The sequence below is a fragment of the Haliotis cracherodii genome, unplaced genomic scaffold (genome assembly GCF_022045235.1).
Source record: "Haliotis cracherodii isolate W230 unplaced genomic scaffold, xgHalCrac1.p SCAF_2, whole genome shotgun sequence".
Classification (NCBI taxonomy): Eukaryota; Metazoa; Mollusca; class Gastropoda; order Lepetellida; family Haliotidae; genus Haliotis; species Haliotis cracherodii.
The window spans coordinates 79,010,762-79,030,658 of record NW_027266275.1 but is presented as its reverse complement, the minus strand read 5'-3'; the positions used below and the strand labels follow the sequence as shown (position 1 = coordinate 79,030,658).

At 37.0% G+C, this 19,897-nt stretch overlaps 2 protein-coding genes across 5 annotated transcripts in view; one reads left to right on the top strand and one right to left on the bottom strand.

Annotated features, from left to right (window-relative positions):
* Nucleotides 1–21: 21 nt before the first annotated feature.
* LOC139468542 (kinetochore protein Spc24-like) lies at nt 22–11,166 on the bottom strand. Of its 2 annotated transcripts, none has more exons than XM_071250586.1 (5): nt 11,138–11,166; nt 6,762–6,945; nt 5,003–5,255; nt 1,973–2,049; nt 22–335 (listed from the first exon to the last, which is right to left on the bottom strand). In XM_071250586.1, the coding sequence occupies exons 2-5, from the start codon at nt 6,922–6,924 to the stop codon at nt 229–231; spliced, it is 600 nt and encodes a 199-aa protein (XP_071106687.1). In that variant the 5' UTR covers nt 6,925–6,945; nt 11,138–11,166; the 3' UTR covers nt 22–228. The 2 variants fall into 2 exon arrangements, with proteins under 2 accessions (XP_071106687.1, XP_071106686.1); XM_071250585.1 differs by lacking the exon at nt 11,138–11,166 and adding an exon at nt 10,533–10,584.
* LOC139468541 (uncharacterized) overlaps nt 10,771–19,897 on the top strand; it is a 38,081-nt gene continuing 28,954 nt past the window's right edge. Inside the window, exons 1-2 of one of the 3 annotated variants that reach the window (XM_071250584.1) lie at nt 10,771–10,950; nt 17,845–17,861. Coding sequence is in view for 2 of the 3 variants with exons in the window: in XM_071250582.1 (XP_071106683.1) it covers nt 10,931–10,950; nt 17,838–17,861 (44 nt within the window). In the remaining variant the exon portion in view is untranslated. Of the gene's footprint in view, nt 10,951–17,837; nt 17,862–19,897 lie in introns of all 3 variants that reach the window. The other 2 variants (XM_071250582.1, XM_071250583.1) reach the window with 2 other exon arrangements.

Below are 19,897 nucleotides of genomic sequence, written 5' to 3'. Positions count from 1 at the left end.
CAATGAAATTGTTTGTATGATTCATTCTGAAGATGAACTACAGTTGTCACTGAACATGAAACAACATCCTTCAGCTGTGGACAAAGAGGAGCAAAAGGCCTTTCTGTACAGTGACACATTGTGTGAATGTACATTGGTCCATTTTCATGTTAAATGAACTAAAATGGTCATGTGCTCTTTAGAGGTGAGTGTCCAAAGCACAGTATTGATTAAGTCTGTGTAAGATCTTCACCATTCTTCTTCCATGAGGTCCCACAAATAGTTAACTGTGAAGAAATCGGACACCTGGTTCCTGTCAAATGAAAACGGTCGTACACTGTTTTTGTCACACATATCTGGTAAGCTATTAAGGAATATTTAAGTTGCTTGAAACTTCAACCAAAAGAAAAGCAGAAGGCATCTTTACATGTGTTATTACTTTAACATTATTGAGGAATGTTGAGATGAAACTGTTGAGACTGCTTATGGGCAGCATTCCACAAGAAAATCAACAATCTGGGAGTCACACTGCGATTTTCCCCTTTACACTGAATCCAGGTGCAAGTCGAGTAGACATTATAACTTTTTCTGGATGGTCATAACCATGATTTTAATCAAATTTAACGTCACATTTACTAGCATCTGTGTTCTATATCATCCATAGTATAGCCTTTCTTAGGATTTGTATTGTCCATTTTGATTACTTCAGTTGTCAGCATAAAAATGTATGAGTATTAAATAGATATTTTTTGAAAAAGTATTTTTATAGTGGAACAACACCCTTCAAACTCATTGGCATCGTGTCTGATGGTTGGGATAATGTAGAATTTCTTTTCTTTTTTAAAAATCCATACTTGAACTGTGAAGCTGTTGGGGAATATTTTAACGTCATTTTTACCAATGAAGGTAGAATAATGTATTATGCCACATGAGCACAATATAAAATGCCAACACACCCTCGATTATCCAATCTCATTACCAATCTAATTTATATTTCTAAACCCATTTGACATTATTTTAGAAACAAAGCTATCTTTTTTCGCCAACCTAGTGCTGAAATTCCCTCACTCAAAAGCTTGAAATCCAAACCAAAATGCATCTTCTGAATGTCAGTTTGGCATTGATCATCATTTAAAATCGCTGTCTTGTGTGAGCGAGCTGTCAATACATTTAATTCAGTTGGCAGAGGGAACGGATGTTCTAATACTACAAGTGGAGGACTGGTGATTAGGGCTAGGTAGGGTAACTCGGGTCGGGTGGGTACTGAGCAGGACCCAGGTACCCACAGGAATAACAAAAATTATCTAGAACTCTAGGGTTACACTACAAGTCACTAATGTTCACATTCCTTCTGACTTTTCAAATGGTTGAATAAAGATATAACTTAAGTCAACTTCAGTGTATGCATGACCAGATCATTAATACATGTATCTAAATACTTTTGCAAGGGCTATGGTAAAAAAATTCACAATCGGACATTTTGTAATTATCTCTTGAGACCTACACTGGGTACCCGGGTAGTAAATTTGGACTCGTCCCAGCCTTCCTGATGATATTGCCACTTTCCATTGTGAAAGAACAGTGTTATTTGATTGTATAGCCAATTTTAGCATTGTATCAATCAAACCAGGCGGAAACCAATGCTATGGTGGTGAATGGGTCTAGGGTTTATATCTTAGTAGAATGGACATATGATACATTGAGGACTGAACCAACAAGTCGGTGCCTGCCCCCGCTCGCACCCGACTTTTTTCAGACACCTTACACGTTAACTGCACCCTTGGTGGTTATTATGTGCTCCCCACCTTTTCCAAATTCCTGGATCTGCCTTTGCATCGAGGTGCTGATAGTCAAGGTTCCCCAGACGGACACAGTGCTCTAAACTCTATATGTCATAACTTTTACTCCAAGATTGCTCTGAATCTCTTTGAAAGGAGAAATTTGTCTGCTAATACAATTCTTTACATATAAGCAAGTTTGAAAAGAAGGATACATCCAATGACTTCATTGGGTTGACAGTCATATCGCCAACGGATGTTTGTAATATGACTGTACAGGTTCACATCATATCTGAAAGCAAAAATATATTTCTCCATCACATACGAATAGAAGACAATACATCAACTATCTACTTTAAACAATAGAAGAGGTGCTCTTCCTAAAGTACTGTCGGCAATGATAGAAAACTGCTTTTCTGGCTTCATTTGCATAAATCAAAATAATGCAAATTGCCCTAATCTATTCTGCCCTAACTGATACTGTCATTACCCATAAAATGTACTTTTACAGGTAAAATGATGATCAACTTAGAAAATATTCGTGTGTTGTCTTACATGTATGAAATGGCCTATAACCTGAGGTAATTACCTAACACCTGTCTCAAAGTGATGACCTCACACCGTCCCGTGCATTCTCTGGTCTCAAAATATCACTGTTATTGTACTTAATTGACATGTGCGTGGATGGGGTAGCAATTAAGGATATGTAGTGCATTATATTTATATAATAGTTAGTGCAGTCTGGGAAACATTAATTGTATCTTTAATTCCTCCCAGATTCTACTACACGTCAGCGTTACCTTCTATTTATAAAGCTTGTACACTATACGCCGAATCACCCTGTATCAAAGCTGTCTAATATCCTTTTACGTCCCAGTTTTGTTTTGTTTTATTTATCATACTATAGACTTGATGGTGTGAATTGAAAACCATATAGCTTGGGCAGTTCGGTAATTCACCCTATCTAAATTAATAAACGTTTTCCCTCTATCTCTCTGATGTGTAAAGAACATACATTTCCCAATACAGACTCCATATTGTGTACCATGGTTATGGCTATGCAAGTGAAATACATGTAACATGCATCATGGGAGCAATGTTAACAAAAGAAACGCAGCATCATTTTGTTGTTTTAGAAGATGCACATCTAGATTTTTCTCCAAATAATTTTTGTGTAAGGATTAGATGTTTTATGAAGACTACATTATTATCATTACAACGGAGTCACATGTGCATATTTCTATAGTCCGTTTCAGACTATCCCGTTTTCATTTGAATTTGTCTCCTGTAAACTTGTCGATAGGACTCCTTGTGACTGAAATACTTTAGACCATAGGTAGGTCGATCGGTAGTTACTCGATATTTCAAAAACAACTGTCTGTGAAAAATTATATCCTAACAGGCAAAAAGCAGTTTTCTAGCAACTCTGACAGTACTTTAGTTAAAGTCACTTCAATTTGGTTATGAAATGATCATTTGAATTTGTCATCACTCCTGCATGAGAATTGCTAGGAAATAAAGTATTTCAACTAGAATTCATGTAACAGGCTCAGGAAAATTTTAAGATCTCCTACTGCGGATGAAACAAAATTTGAAATAAATAATTTTCACTTTCAAACGTTCTTGTGGTATTATGACTACATATAGTTGTCATGTTGAACTAAATTTGAAAAGTTTTAAATGCAAGAGATTAAAATGTGTAAAGAAAACAAAAGTTTGTATCAAGTTTTGAGGGGGAAATGATTATGTTTTTACTGCAGACTTTTGGTAATTTTACTGCAGAATGTGTCTGGGACTGATGTAAAGCTAACATATTCCATGTACTACTCTGTACCCAACACCCATGGCGGCGTATTCATGAAGCTGTTTTAGCACTATTCAGGTTGAATAAAGGTGTTATAAAAATCTTAGCTTATTCGATTCTAGAATCTGTCTTAGCACTAAGTTATCTTCAGTTAAATAAATAATCCGTCACATCATGTGTACTTATTACCCATTGTCACTCAGTGTCAATAGTCTAATCAGGAAAGTTCACTGACCCGCCACACCGAGTAAATTTCCTAACATAACATGATAACACTTAGTAGTCCAGAGAGCCTTATGCAACTGACTGACACTGAGCCAACTTTTCAGAACGCTGCTTCCTACTTCTATAAAAAAATAAAATGTGCAATCTCACCGCCATGGTGTTGCAAAACTTTCCACACGCACTTAAGGATATTGTTACCCAACTTGCAATATTGAATGGCTCAAAACCTTTCAGATTTACAGTATACAAGGTCAGTTTGCAATCTAAGTAGGTTGAGTCCCATAACATTCCTTCCCAAATCATCCATTTTGCTCTGAGGGAGCGTTGCATCAACCTTGTTTCAGTTGTGGTATATCCTGTATCTATGTTTCAGGGTTATGTACTGAAAACACTTTGAAAAAGCATATTCAAATTTTCGTAATATTTGGCAAATTGAAATTAAGTTGTTCTGTGTATTTAAGCATGGGGTAGTTAAAACATGAAAAATGTCATGAAACATATAAGCAATAACAATGCATACATGAATTTCAATCAAGGGAATTCCCCCAAACATTTATGCTTCATTGGGAAACCCAGTCACAAAAGAGTTCACTGTCTAAGCTAATATTTGTGTAGTAGGTTCCATGATTGATTTAAGACAGCTTGAAGAATAGCTCTTAAGGCAACCATAATATTTGTCGTAAGTCAGGAAGATTTGTCATAGCTTAGACAGCTCTGAGAATAGGCCGCCTGGAATGTAATGGACTATGCCACTCATGCATATTCATCGGGGTCAACAGTCAGGTCCAAGTGTTTCCTTTGTGTGTTCAACAGTAGGTTGATACATGGGACAAGCAAAGACTGTGGAAACAACTCAAACTTAAAACTGGACAAAAATAAAATTAATTCCTGACATCTTCAATATACACCTTGCTTTAGGTAGGGCGATGTTGTCTTCATCATGAATACATACCTTGCTTTAGGTAGGGCGATGTTGGTTTCATCATGAATACATACCTTGCTTTAGGTAGGGCGATGTTAGTTTCATCATGAATACATACCGTGCTTTTGGTAGGGCGATGTTGGTTTCATCATGAATACATACCTTGCTTTAGGTAGGGCGATGTTAGTTTCATCATGAATACATACCTTGCTTTAGGTAGGGCGATGTTGTCTTCATCATGAATACATACCTTGCTTTTGGTAGGGCAAAGTTAGTTTCATCATGAATACATACCTTGCTTTAGGTAGGGCGATGTTGGTTTCATCCTTGATGCGGTCTCTCTCAGCCTTCAGCTGCTGATGCTGCAGCTGCGACTGCTCTAGCTTAGATTTCATGGCTGCACACTCGTGTTCCGTTTCCTCCATCGTTGTCTTGGTTGCCAGGATCTGCTGCTTCAACTTCCTCTCCTGGACCACATGTTCCCCAGCGTCCTGCGCACCGGCCCCCGGGTTCTTCTCAAGCTCTTCCTCTTTCAGTCCTATCAGTTCTGTTGTAACAGGAGGGGGACAAGTCAGATGAGAGCTATACCATACTAATTTGCGCCACGAAGATCCGAGTTAGAATTGGTCTTCAGCAACCATGCTTGTAAGAGACGACTACAGGGGATCGGGTGGTCAAACTCACTGACTTGGTTGATGCATCATATCCCAATCGCATAGATTGATGCTCCGGATGTCAGTCACTTGATTGTCCAGTCAAGAATCTGTTAATTAGAGACTGCCGTCATGGAGTGGGAATATTGTTGGGCACGGCATTAAACAACAAACAAAACACGTGAGTCCTGGGTGCAGTTGTACAAGACAGCCTTATGCATGTAGTTACTCTATGTTATGGTATAGGAGTTATGATCACCTTAATGCTAAGATCGTTTGTATAACGGCTCCCTGATTAAACACCCTGAACCCCTTCGTCACAATAGCCTTTTTTGGAAGAGATGTCATAATTGTGGTTTCTCGTGTTGCCATGCTGTTGTGTCATTGTTGTCAAATACTTTGAGTTGCATATTCAGTCTGTACACACATGTATGACAAGTCAAAGTGCAGGTCATAGGAATCTGCTTGGACAAGAACAGTGATGTTCAATCCACTTACAGAAGGGATATATTAAATCTTCTTTACTTAATTATGTACATATGGACTCAAATCTATAAGAACACAAAGTTGTATACTATGGTGGACAGAAAAAATATCAATGAAAAATATGTTCATGGAGGTGTTATTCCGTTTAACAGTAATGATGTAAATATGAAAATATAGTTGCCCGATGACGAAGCCAAGACCAGAGCATGCACACTCAAGTTTGACGGTTTATTTTTTATCCCTTTGTTTTCTCTTATAAGAATTGACAGTTACGAATGGTATCCATTTTGAAAATGTGAAATTCCATCGTGGAATATTTTTATGTACGTCTCTTTCACTGGTATCCATCTGCTTCATCACAATCTTCAGCCATATTGTTGTAATAGAAACATGTACAAAACTTGTCCAAACACAGTTTGATATTAAATTCATAAAACAAATTACCAACTTTGCAGATGGCATTCAAATATTCGCTAGACTGAATCCTGTTTTAGCACACATCTACTCACAATCAAAATGATCGGGAATACTATGCCTGTGTGCGTACATCCATCCATACATACATACGTACGGTCCTACATCCATCTGTCCATCTGTATGTGCGTACATCCGTCCGTCCATACATACGCGCATGCGTGCGTGCCATACATACACACGCACGCACGCACACACACACACACACATACCTTAGTTACATACATACGTTACATACATACAAGGCTTTGAATAGTTGAAGAGTGCATTGGGTTGCCGACCCATTTGTTCAAAATGCTAAAAACCTGGGTTGATGTCCCACATGGATACAATGTGTGAAGACAATTCTTGGTGTTCCCAGCTATTCTATTGCCAGATGTGACAAGAAACGTCATACTTACTGACAGCACTAAGATAACTTGACTGCGCTTGATAATTACCTTCAATTGCTGTTTGTACATGCTTGTATTGTTTCTGTCGCTGTTGTTGTATATCTGTCCACATCTCCTTCATGTCGTCAATCATTTTCTTTTCCTCATTATCCTTGTCCAGGTACACAATTAACTCCCCTGCAAAACTGGTTATCTCGTCGTATGATGTCATAGTGATGGGAAAAATTCACAGCTGAAACAATGAATTCAATAGTAACTTATTATTTTAAACATCACTTCAAGAATCAACTGTCAATTGTTCTTTCCGATGTCTGCAAATAACCCTTGCAGTCATTGCTCAGAAAAGAATTCTCAGTCATTGTTAGTCCACCTACTGTAGGGGTTCTCATTCAATGGACTGGAAATTTCAATCATATCGACTGAAAAATGATGTTTAATGCATCAATACATGGATTAATGACACCATTGAGACAGGATTCTCAAAATACACAACAAAGATTAAGATGTGATTATTTGTAAGAAACTTCAATCATTTTTACATATTATCAACATAAGCTGCATATTTATGATGATTGGCATAAACTCTATTTTCAACATAAACTCACAAAATAATCACACGACACAGACTGTTGTCCTACATGTTTCAGCCTTATCTTCAGGGAGAAGTGACTACAGTGACAGATCATATTATGATGTCACTATGTTGTGACGTCACAATGCAACTGTATATGAATACTGTCAGCAGCATTGCCATGACGTCACACTGGCGACTTAATTTGACAGTGGTAACATTCACAATACAGACAAATATAATTCATATACATTGCGTTACCTATTTAACGATGGACACAGCTTTTAATGAAAAAGTCTTCTTTAGCTTTACGTTGCATGGCCTCAGCAGTATTCATTTTAAAGAAAAGGAATATCTTAAATTTAATGTCTTTCCTGCTGCACATTTGTCGATGTGAGCGCTAAAGGGGATGCACCTTGTTTTGTTGTCCTTTAAGCACTTTGTTCGTCCAATGTATTCCTCATGTCACCCTTGGCATATAATAATAAAAAATTGCCATTTTAAGGGTTTTGCGGCCTACCTTTAGAATACAGTACCACAAACTTTTCAAACATGTGACAATACTCTATGACGTAATTTGTGGTATTTTGTTGCCAGTCACACCAGCAAAACAATGCTCTGTCACGTCAGGGGTCATTGAGTGTGCATAAGCTCCTCCAAGTGATCTATCATCTCTACAAGCAATGTTATTGAATACGCCCAGCGGTATTCAGCAGCGTTAGAAATTGGCACTAGTCCTGTAGTCCTTACCAAACTGCCCAATAGTAAAGGTATCCTAAGGACTAGTAGAATTTGGCCCATTTTAAGGGTTTTGCTATATGTTATCATTATAAGGACTAGTGGACAAAAACTGTTAGTTTCTAACCCTGTGTTGAGAGTTTTGGATATTTGTTTACTAAATATAGCCTGCGGCACCAAATTTTATAACAAGCACTACGAAAGCACTTTTATTTTTAATTTCGTTTTTCTCGAAATTCAAGTGGCTAAAATGGTTATGAATGGGATCTAATTTACATGTATTATTTTTTTGGTTCATTAATTTTCATCATTATGCACAAGAATGCAGTTTATTGGGGATATTATATTGGCGTTGAACACATCGAAATGTCGCCAGTATTAGGGTAGGCTACCATAAACTTCATCCTTAGCCCTTGGATCCCCTTTACAATCAGTCACCCCTTTATGATCATTAGAGTTAGGTACCCGTTTAGTGGCTATTGGATTACCCAAACTTAGCCCTTGGATCCCCTTTACAATCAATCACCCCTTTACGATCATTAGGTTTAGGTACCCGTTTCGTGGCTATTATAGATTCTATAGTGGCTCCTAATATTCTTCACACAAAAACGTCGAGTAAAAAGAATGAAATGGTTTTGTGTCAAATATTTTGGCTACTGGAAACTGTCCTGGGACATTCACACAAGCCACTTTCACCGGCTACATTTTTTCAGTACTGATTCAAAAGCGAACTCACTGTTGTGTTGTCACTAGCCACGCTCATGCCTCCCTCATTCCTTACTGTTATCCACATAATCGTTACAGTGTTCCCTACCACACTTTTCTGTCACAGAATCCACCCGACGAATTATTAAATACCATGTCATTCATGCGTATTCGCGAGTTGGACGTATGACCCCTGGAGGCGTTTTCAGTTCACTCCATATCGGCTCTTTCCTCACCACTCGGTATCTTGTAAATTACGGAATGGGACGAGTGTGCCAAATGGCATGGGGATCATTGGTAAATATCCGTAGACTAAAGTCACGCAATCTCATTAAAATCAGATCTTAGTTTTCTCTACCGCTAAACAAAGATCTGAGGATATCCCATTACGGGTCATGTCAGAAAGACTTTTCGCCTATTATGACTGACCAATGAAATGACTGACAAGAAATCGACATTAGCCAATCAGAAGGCAGATTTCTCGAGCTTTACGACACTAGTTTCAAACTGGCGACTAAGCTTTGAAACATACTTTAACGTATTCTCGATTAAAAGAAATTAAAACTGATAAGAAGAACATTCTTGAATGTCTTATAGATGGCCTAGATTGTATGGGTATAATCATAAAACCCGTAACTGTCGATCGGAATACTCCGTGTTAAATATTTCATGGTTGCATGATAAGAAAACACATTCAGACAGTCACTTTCATGATCTGGTAAGCAACGCTCTGATTGGTTGGATGAAAGGTCGTTCTGACGTGACCCCTACCGGGATGTCCTCAGATCTTTGTTTAGCGTTAGCGAGAACTAAGATCAGATTTTAATGAGATTGAAAGTCACGAGACACCATGCCTACCTGTAACCTTCGTAAGTGTCTGTAACTTATTCGACCCTTTTCGTTCAGTTCCGTAACGTCGTAGGCATGACTAGGTAAATTTGCACTTTGTTTCACAGTGTGGACGTAGCTCAGTCGGTTAGCTGTTGGAATAACAATCTGAAGGTCGCGAGTTCGTGTCCGACAGATTTTCATTAAAACGGGTTGCTTGTCTTTGAGACAAGTGACCTACGGCAGAGATCGTCCTCACAAGAAGTTGTGGTACTGGGCCCCGTTCCACAAAGCGGTATTAGCGCTAAGATGATCGTAACTCCCATACTTTAACATAGGCTTACGATGATCGTAGCGCTAAGATCGCTTTGTGGAACGGGGCCCTGTATTCTAAAGGTGCTCCGGTTTTGCTATATGTTATCATTATTAGGATGAGTGGACAAAAAGTGTAAGTTTCTACTCTGATAATTATTCTATATGTTACTTAAATGGACATAAAATGTTTTAAACTAATGACTTATTAACTCAATGTACATTTGAAAGGTTACGTCAACTTAGGTGAATGATTTACGATTGGATTCCTTCGGCAACAACCTCATTATATCGTTTTATGGTTATTCCCACCCCACATAAAAGATGATACGTGTAGTATGAACATCATGTGCCTCCTTCCCAGGGTATGTTAATATTTTGTTTTCGCCAATTTGGGGCCGGTTTGCAGTTCAGATTATTTGAATAAGCTACGAATCTCGGCGCGTCAATGATCAGCGGTGATATGGTTCTAACAACTTTGTTTTGATCGAAAACTGGATGAATAAGAAGTGGTACAAAAATCAGTTTCAACATATTCACCAGCCATTTATTATATTTATGATCTGACACTGTAAGGTCATATGTGATTCAGACATGAGAGAATTTTGTGCTTTTCCTTCGTATTGAACATTTAAGGAACACAATATTACTATTATAAAACTTACAACAAATTGAATATTGCCGCGATCTCCTGTCAGTTCCTCTCATATATTTCTATTGGCTGGAGACGTGAAAAAGAAACCAATGAATGAAATTCTTATAAAGTTTTATAAGTGCTTAATACACACTATCTCATTGGCTAAATTGGCAGCAATGAACCAATGAGCGAACCTGTAACAAAAACAATGTTTGTGTACAACTGTCACAGCAAGCTCCTCGCAGCCCGCCACTGCGTATCTTGATATATATGATTGAGAAGCAAATGTAGCACGCGTTGATTTTGAGTTTTTTCTCTGGTGGGAGTACTCACTCGCAAGAAAAATTGTTCAAATGCTAGAATCCGAGGAAAAGAAGCGTTGATTTCACAAGGAAATAAGGCAGTAACTAATTAAAAGAACTGAAAATGGAAGCACTAGAAACCAGGTGAGTGTGAACTTAATAATATTGGCTATGCCTGGATACCGTTCATTATTTTATAAAAAAATATCGATATAAATCTATAGTATATGTTTCAGATGATCTTATTTTCCGACTAATTACTAAGTTTATGCTGTATACATGAGCCTGGGTTTAAGTAAAAGTTAGAGTTGTCGATACACAAACTTCTCACCTACTCAGTCGAAAGTTACCACATGATTTGTTACGGTTAGCTGGGTCCGCGAGAGGCAAATATTACCAGCTGTTAACAGGTTCAGCAACTACGGATAAGAATTTATGGATGAACAAATTCTTTATTACAATTAAGAGCAACGTTTCGGTGTGGGTTCTCACTTGCTTGATAATGGTGTTAGAACCTACAACGAAACGTCGCTCTTAATTGTAATAAAGAAGTTGTTCATACATAAATTCTTATCCTTACTTAGTACTCCAACTTCTAAATGCCTATCAAAGAAGGTTCTGCAAGGTTTGCAATAACATGCATGGAGAGGGTCATGACGAAAATTGACTGTCATACTCAACTTTATATACTCGCTTCTGATTTGAATGTGTCATGTTAAACAACTACTCAAGCTGATGATTAGTCCAGCGCCATGACTGTGAAATTTATAAACATTAATATTTTTCTTACTAAAAGCCTAGGCAAGTGTAGATAAAACTAAACCAAGTCTATATCCTTGATTCCACCATGAAAACAGCAGAAGAGCGAAGTTTCTTTTGAAATAAAAAATACAATTATTTTAGAAAAATGTTTTCACAGACTATAAGTGTTAGTGTATCTGGTGATGGAAGATCAATGTTTAGTATGAACACAGTATTATTCATGTCTTTTGTAAGATGTTTGATACAAATTAAAAAACATAATGACAAACACACATCAATGATATGATCTGAGATACTGTCGTCATAGATGTAAGAAACATTCATAGTTTTCTCACTAATCAAATAAACAACTGTAATACATCTAGCTTAACTATAAACAACAACTTTATGGTAACAACAAGCCATCAGTCGAGTATTTACCATGTCAGTGTGATGTCACACCCCTCATAACAGTGTGAAATACATCATGATAAACATCTGAAAATGTATGATGTCTGAAACATATAATTGGACGATTAAACAAGGCTTTTTTTATAATCACTTGCCTGGTAAGCTAGTTGCCTGCTAAGCTGATGTACATCAACATTATAACTTAATTTCAAATATCAAGCTTGGAAAGGCATGGCAACTGGTCCAAAATCTTTTCAGTTTACATAGTCCACTAGTCCTAATTGAGCTGCAGACTAGTTGGCTATGATCAGTGGTGTATAACTCTGAATATGGCCTATCTTGTTGCATTTTGTTTGTTTTATCCTATATTATCCTACACCCTATACATAGTGGGAAATAAAGCAACAAAACCATTTCCAAATCCAATAGAAATCTCTACAAAAAGCAGAGTTGATTGTACAATTCTGACTATATCATGAGCATGTGTTTATGAATCACTATCATATAGGCATGATACCAGGTGTTCGCAAAAAGGTGAGCGTATCCTATCCAACCAGTGCCACCCATCACAAACACATGCAAAGGCAAGTCAATTGTTCATCCAAAAAAATATGGGAACATATGGTACAAGTCAAAATAAGGAATTGCACCGGACATAATTTTTGTCACTGAAGACTTAAGAAATGTCTAAGTTTTGTCTGTCTCACTTTGTATGCCTGCTATAATTCTTGTATAAGTAACATTAGCTTGCTAGAGGTGAATTCTTCTTAATTTCCTTTGGCTGATCCATAAATTAAATACATAATGAATCATGTGCCAGTTCTTTCACATAGAATAGATATGATAGATGACAAAGTTGTTATGATGACCCATAAATTAATTGTTATGAATCAGTACTATTAGGGTCGGGAATTGGACCAAAAGGTGTATTGCGATATATTGCAATATTTCAAAAACATATTGCAATATTATTGCAATATATTGGGAAATAATTTCTACCAAGAGAAAAGCTTTTTTTCATATCCCTTTGACAAATATTAATATGAAAGCTGCAATGTTAACAATTTGGTCAAAATTATGAACCAATTTTAATAAATTGTACTATTATTTTTATCTACAATCAAATAAAGAGTATGAAGCATTTGTTTTGTCTTTGTGTTGATTTAATAAGGTAAGACTATACATCATGGCATATACATGTCAGTCACAGTTTGAATAATGGGGGAAAAACCGATACGCCCAAAACGTATCGCGATACATATCGTGATGAATTTGTATTGCAATATACCGGTATACCGATAAAACCGCACATCCCTAAGTACTATAAATATATACCTTGAAAATTGCTACACCAGGTTCAGGAATGTTACAGTACCCGTTGTTATAGGACAAAGTATCAGTTCTAATTCATAAGATGGGACAATTTACAGCTTATGTGTTAAAATTATTGCTAGTGCTACTGTTCATGCAACACTTCCAGCTTCCTGACAAGTACATACAGCATGCCTTTGTATAACTCAAACAAGATACAATGAAAAACTGTTACTGTATTCGACATAATATGCGCCCACGGGGATATTTGCTAATATATTGGCTAGTGAACAATCCCAATTAGCATTCCTTCCGATTGATCAATATACACAAGACTTATTTATTCGCGTATAATACGCACTTGTGTGTTATATGCATTCTTAATTATGGGCAATTAAATTCTGGAAAAATGTATCTGTCGCATCTAAACATTTCAGTGTGTGTCAGCATAAACCATGAAATTTATCTTTCAACTCTCTTTTTTTCCATCAAAATAATATTCTAATAAGGGCCCCCTATTTCTTATTTTGAGAGCGCCCTGGGCGCTTATTACGTCGAACACGGTAATTAGGAAACTTAAACTTGGGATTTTTTATTTATGTTTACTGTGTTTGTCAGACATGGAATCATGTGCAGTCACATGAATCGTCACATGTGTTTATATATTCCTGCAACAACAAAACAGTTATAAAAAAGTGAGTGTTGTTTTACAGTAGACAGCTGTCACAAAAAGTATTGCTACAGCATGTCATGAAAAATGGGGATCTAAATACTCTGATGCAGGTTTTTTAATTATTGTTCCGGTTTGTGGAAACAAACACACAAAAATACATGGATAGCCAATTAAATACCACTGAATCACATGCAGTTTATTTCCATGGTAACATAAAAATTACAGGAACTAGAACATTCAGTAACCTATCAAGCAAGAATCATGTTAATGTATAAACCATGTGTATCAGAACTTGGTCAATCATGTGTTAGGTTATAACAGTATTACTAAACAGGTAAACCTCATGTATAGTGTGCACATGAGCAGTATCGTAGGACAAAATCACACATCCAGTCTGTTTGTACAGAAATAGCTATAGATAGAATATGGTGAAGATGCATTGTTCATCAGACTGCATTTTCCATATTTTGCTATAAAAAAGGATGGTCCTGTCTTCTTAAAAGCTTAAGTTCAGAGAAAAGACATTCTAGTTGTAATCAAACTTATTATCTTATTTCTTTTTTCATGGTCAATATTTGCGAATTGGAAGGAAGAATTAGATGCCCAGTGTTTGTCTTTGGTTATTTTTCAATCTTCGGATTTATTTCAGAAATAGCTGCTTGTTCAGTACTACCTGACCCCACCCTTGATAGAAATAGTGCTTCTCTCAACTTGACAGTGTGGTAGATTACAGCAGAAAAATACAACTCTTCCCATGTTTGTCTTGTGAGGTCATTAATGTGCTTTGGAGGTTTTGATCATGTTGATGCAAAAGAATAGGTTTCAGGAAAAGTAAGGTCGCAGCTTAAAGGGGATTTCCCCGGACTGGTTGTTGCCTTTGTTATTCTTTTTTCCCCCGTGAGAACCCGGATGATACGCAACGCAACTGAGTGTGACCAGAGACTGGGCTACCGTCTGCAAGGACAGCTAAATAAACTTGGAGGCTGGAGGCAATATTTGTTTTACGCATTTTTGCATAAACACTGATTGGTTAACCGTGATCTATAAAGATTTCGACAAAGGGCGCATGTTAATTAATTTCTTCAACCTAAACAAACAGACAAAAAGAACGGCGGAGCTCATCGGATGTCGTCATTTGGAAATACCCCAGATGGTTATAAATTAATACTAAAAAAGTATCCATGCAGTGAAAGCATTTTGGGATTTCGGATTGCTTCGATAATACGATTACTACTCCTTTGTTGTCATCCACGTTTTCTCGTATAACCCTTCACTTGTGTATTTGTCGTCATTCACTTAATGAATTTATTACAGGTACAATTAGTGGTAGCACCACTTAGATTACATGACAAAGGTTCCCATTTGGCATTTATTGTGTCTGGGGTAATTATTCAATCTAAATCCAGGTTTGAAGTGAGGTGAAATGTGTGTTATGTAATATGCACGTGGCAGACCAGCAAGAGGTGAATGATTAGTTGATTTACATTTTTTTGTAAATCAACGGATCGTTCCTAGTCATCAAAGGATTAACAGAAAATATGTTGATTGAGTAATCACTGTTATCTTGCACAGTGGATATGTCAAAAGTGAGTGTTTACATGTGTAGGTTTACTAAAACAAAGGGAATACACTTATATCATGGCGTGAAGTGCTGATGTAAAAACAAATTACTTTGTTCAAAGGGTTAACTGATAATACGTTGATTGATTGGTCATTTATCTATCACTCAATGGATTTTTTAGGAACCGTGGACGTTATGAAAATAGTTGTCATGTGGGCTTTCTCAGCCGACCTTTGAGACTTGATACCTGTCTGAAACACCTGAAACAATCCAAGTGATCAGTTGAGAAACGAACACGGGTTATAATATCCAGAAACGATATATATCTTATATATATTTGATTGTTACAGAGACACGTGACATCGAATAAGTTTCTTTGTACAGCTGCAGACGAGTGGGATATTGTTCCTTTGTGTGGATATTCACGGATACATTCCTCGAACAAGGAAGCTGCCTAAAATTTATACACATAAATTTGGTAGGTTGTAATTATGGTATTTGCATTTTGTTTTTCTTCATTTGCTGTAGCATTGAACCGATTCGTCCATGTTTCTCTACGTCTTGGTTGGGAAATTCTTCAATGAGCGATAGACGTTGTTTTCACAGGTCTTTTCCTTTGTAAGCATGTATATATTACCGTCAATTTGTAAAATGTGATTCTCTCAGGCAATTTATAAAATGTGTAAATATTTCAGTCATTTTGACTAAAAAATCTGTCCAGATTGATTAAGACGATCAAAAGGGCCCACAAACATCACAACAGATTATTATGTAGGACTAGAAGCCAAACAACATAGAAATGTACATTTCAACGTTACATTTTCAGTCTTGGTGATGACATTAAACATCAAAATGTTTGGAATTCGTTATCATTTCCTTATTATCTCGAAAACTGTATTTCATTTTGTTGATCAATGTGACCATACGCCCTTATTACTACCTATAAAAGTGACTAATGCGCTTACGAATGGCGCAGCAGAGGTCGCGAACTAGTCTAGATTTCTGCTATACATCCGGGTACTCACTGGGAAAAAACAATAACAGAGGCAACAACCAGTCCCGGGGAATTGCGTTAGATCAGTGCCCCGTTAAGCTCTACCAAATTACCCTATTATAACTCTGCATTTGATGCATACTGTGTCCTCCGAGCATCTTTCCTGTTGTCAGTCGCTGTCATAGGCCCAGACCTTTCGTAACTTTTCTCTTATATTTACAGATAGGTTTACTCAGAAAACGTTATTGATTACTGAAGATTTTTCATAAAGTTATGGCACATTTAGCATTGATTGTAGCACTCCAAACACTTAGTGGATTGGGTCCCAGGTCAGGAATGTTGATGGTATTCTGGTTATCCTTCTCCGTATGTTCTCATTATTATTATTTGCTCCAATTGAAACTAGCATACTTGACTGTCTAGACATTTGTTCTGAATTTTGTCAGTTTGTTAAAGCATGGACACTTAATCCATATTTATGGTTAAAGGGTGATCATGTTGCTCTAGTAACTAGGATATGCTGCCCCACTGCTAATCATAGTCTAAGATAAGTAAGCGCCGTTGTGCAAAGCAATCTTAGCGCTAAGGTGATCGTTGAACTTACCACAGTCGTAGTAAGGTTGTCTTGTAACTAGCATATGCTACTGTACTAACAGGGTTAGACCTAAACTCAAAAGCATTACTAGCCCGGGCGAAGATAAAATGCGCTTGTAATGTTAAAATAATGTGGAAATGTGGAAATTTGTACTAGCCCCGGACTAGCGGGCTAGTGTTAAGTTCTAACAATGTACTACCAGCATATTTCTTCCGTAAAGCGCACACATTTATCCTCAAAACACAGCACATAGCACATGTCCTAATGATTTTGGATGTTTTTTCACCAGCGCAAAGACATTACCGTGAGCATATAACACTGGAATTGCCATGCCAACAAATCTGAACTACGCAATTTAATCCTATTATTGCACTCTAGTTATAAAAAGTGTTCATTGTGTATCTGGACTTATGTTTGTAATGAAGTTTATGAGATTTATTGAAAAGTTTGTTCGATATCATATACATTCTTTATGGCGAAATTGTGAGTGAACTGATCAGCAAATGACATTAACTCACCATTGTTTACAGCAACCATGATCATATTACTGCTACTGATACCTTACGATCAACCATAGTTGATAGAGCATGGATATATGTATCATTAATGCTATACATTGACTCGTTAAAAGTCATAGTTATTGTAGTTTGACTGTTATATATCAACAGAACGTTTGCAGCTTGGGTATGTTTCTGAAAGGTTGAAAATATATTTACACTGAATACAAGCGTGATTACATGCTTAGTTTTCAGGTCCTTCACCCACAAAGGTAATCAATGCTTTATATCTCAACATGCTCAAAGAGAATCTAATTTTTCCACAATTGCCTAACATGCTTTCTGTGGTTACAAACCTTTGTATTGTCATAATTCCCATGATGCATTGGCAGCTTTGATTTCAGAAGATAAACTAAAATTGTATTTGTTTTGTGTATTTGTTGTTTATCATACCATTATTAATCATCCTGCTATTAAGGCATATAAAATGTGTTACAATATGTATACCCTAAAGCCCTTAATAATGTGGATTTGCTTACATTAATATATAGAGCTTTTGTTTGTAGGCCTGTTATCTTGCCTCTTTTTGCTAATGATGGGCTGCTATATATTCTATTGCTATTTGATGTCATTGGCATCACGTTTCTTGTTTGTGACGTCATCCTGTATTATGTTCTATGACATTGCTATTTGTAAATTAGTGACCACTGTTGTAATCTTCTTTCTCTATAATTGTTATTAATAAAGTCATGAATGTGGTTTCTTTAAAACTTAATGTCTTTACACATCAAAATTAATGATATGAAAACACAAAACAGTGTCAAATAATGAATTTCTGTACCAGAATTTTCACGTGCAATATGTGAGGTCAGTGTAACACCATGGCCAGGTGATAGTGTTTACAGCTACAGCTACAATTTTGCCTTATGTCAAAATTTTGTCTGTTTGTAAGAAACAGACATCTCCTTCAGGTGCAACTGCAAGAGTGAGTGAGGTTTACACAACTTTCAGCAATATCACGGTGGGGGACGCCAGAAATGGGTTCCTGCTACTGCGACAGGTGATAGAGTCCAGTGTAACTACTGCGACAGGTGATAGAGTCCAGTGTAACTACTGCAACCGCAGTAACCAAAACCAGTTTTGTGTACCTGCTTTTCCCCAGATACACTTAATGCCCTCTGTTACAAAAGGGGAGCTATTCATGTGTCATATGTGAATGTAGTACCTTTAAGTGAGTGAGTTGGGTTTAACGCAGCTTGTAACAATATTCCAGTTATATCGTGGCCTATCAGCTTAATGTGGAAGGAAAGCCCGCAGTGATCTGGTCTCAGACGTTTACCACTTCGGTGAAACCCACGAGCACGGGTATGGTGCTGACAAACCTAGAAACATAATCGGGGCGAACCGGGATTCGAACCCACGATCATAGGTTTCTGGTGTGCCCAAGGGACGCACAGCGAATCACGTTGCCTAAGACGACTGGGCCACCCATGCCCCCGTAGTACCTTTAAACAATCATTGATCTGTTCAACCATGGTAAGATTATTTGTACTTAAACAAATGTTTGTATTTATTTCTTTGAACAAGGCAGTTTTCATGTGATATTCAATGTTATGGCATTGTGAAATGTAACTATCAAATTAAAAATAGCTACATCAGTACAGAACCTTGGTGTCAGGATATTTGGATAAATATTAATATTATTTTGTCATGCACTATAGTATTACAAGTGGACAGGTTGACATCTTTCATCATAACATCAACATTTCTATCGAATTATTTCACATGACATTAATTAGGCAAGTTAACTGGAACAGATTTGTTGAGATGTCATTGGTTACATATGTAACTAGTAATTAGTTTTGTGTGAATAAATCGTTGTAATCAGACTATAGTCTAATACAAACACAAGAATTTTCAAAATAGTAATTTTTTACCTCCAATTTTACCTACATGCCCAGTAATTCACATATTTGAATTGTCGGGCAGATTGTCATGTGACGATGTTGTCGTATCAAGTCACAATTTATTATTACAAGTATGAGCGGAATGACACGCCAGGGAAAGTGGAATACACAGAAACTGAGCAGCATTGCCTGTTAGATGACCACTGGATTACATGCCCTATTAACCCTATTGTAGATGAGGCTTTAGGACTAAGGACTGGTATTGTTGAATCGTCTCGTATCTCTTCTTTCATTGGCTAATGTCAAATATTGTGTTTCCTTCTGCTCATAAAGAATGAACCTGTGATGATCTTGGTTACGATAGGCCTTCAGCAACCCATGCTTGTAAGAGGCAACTGATT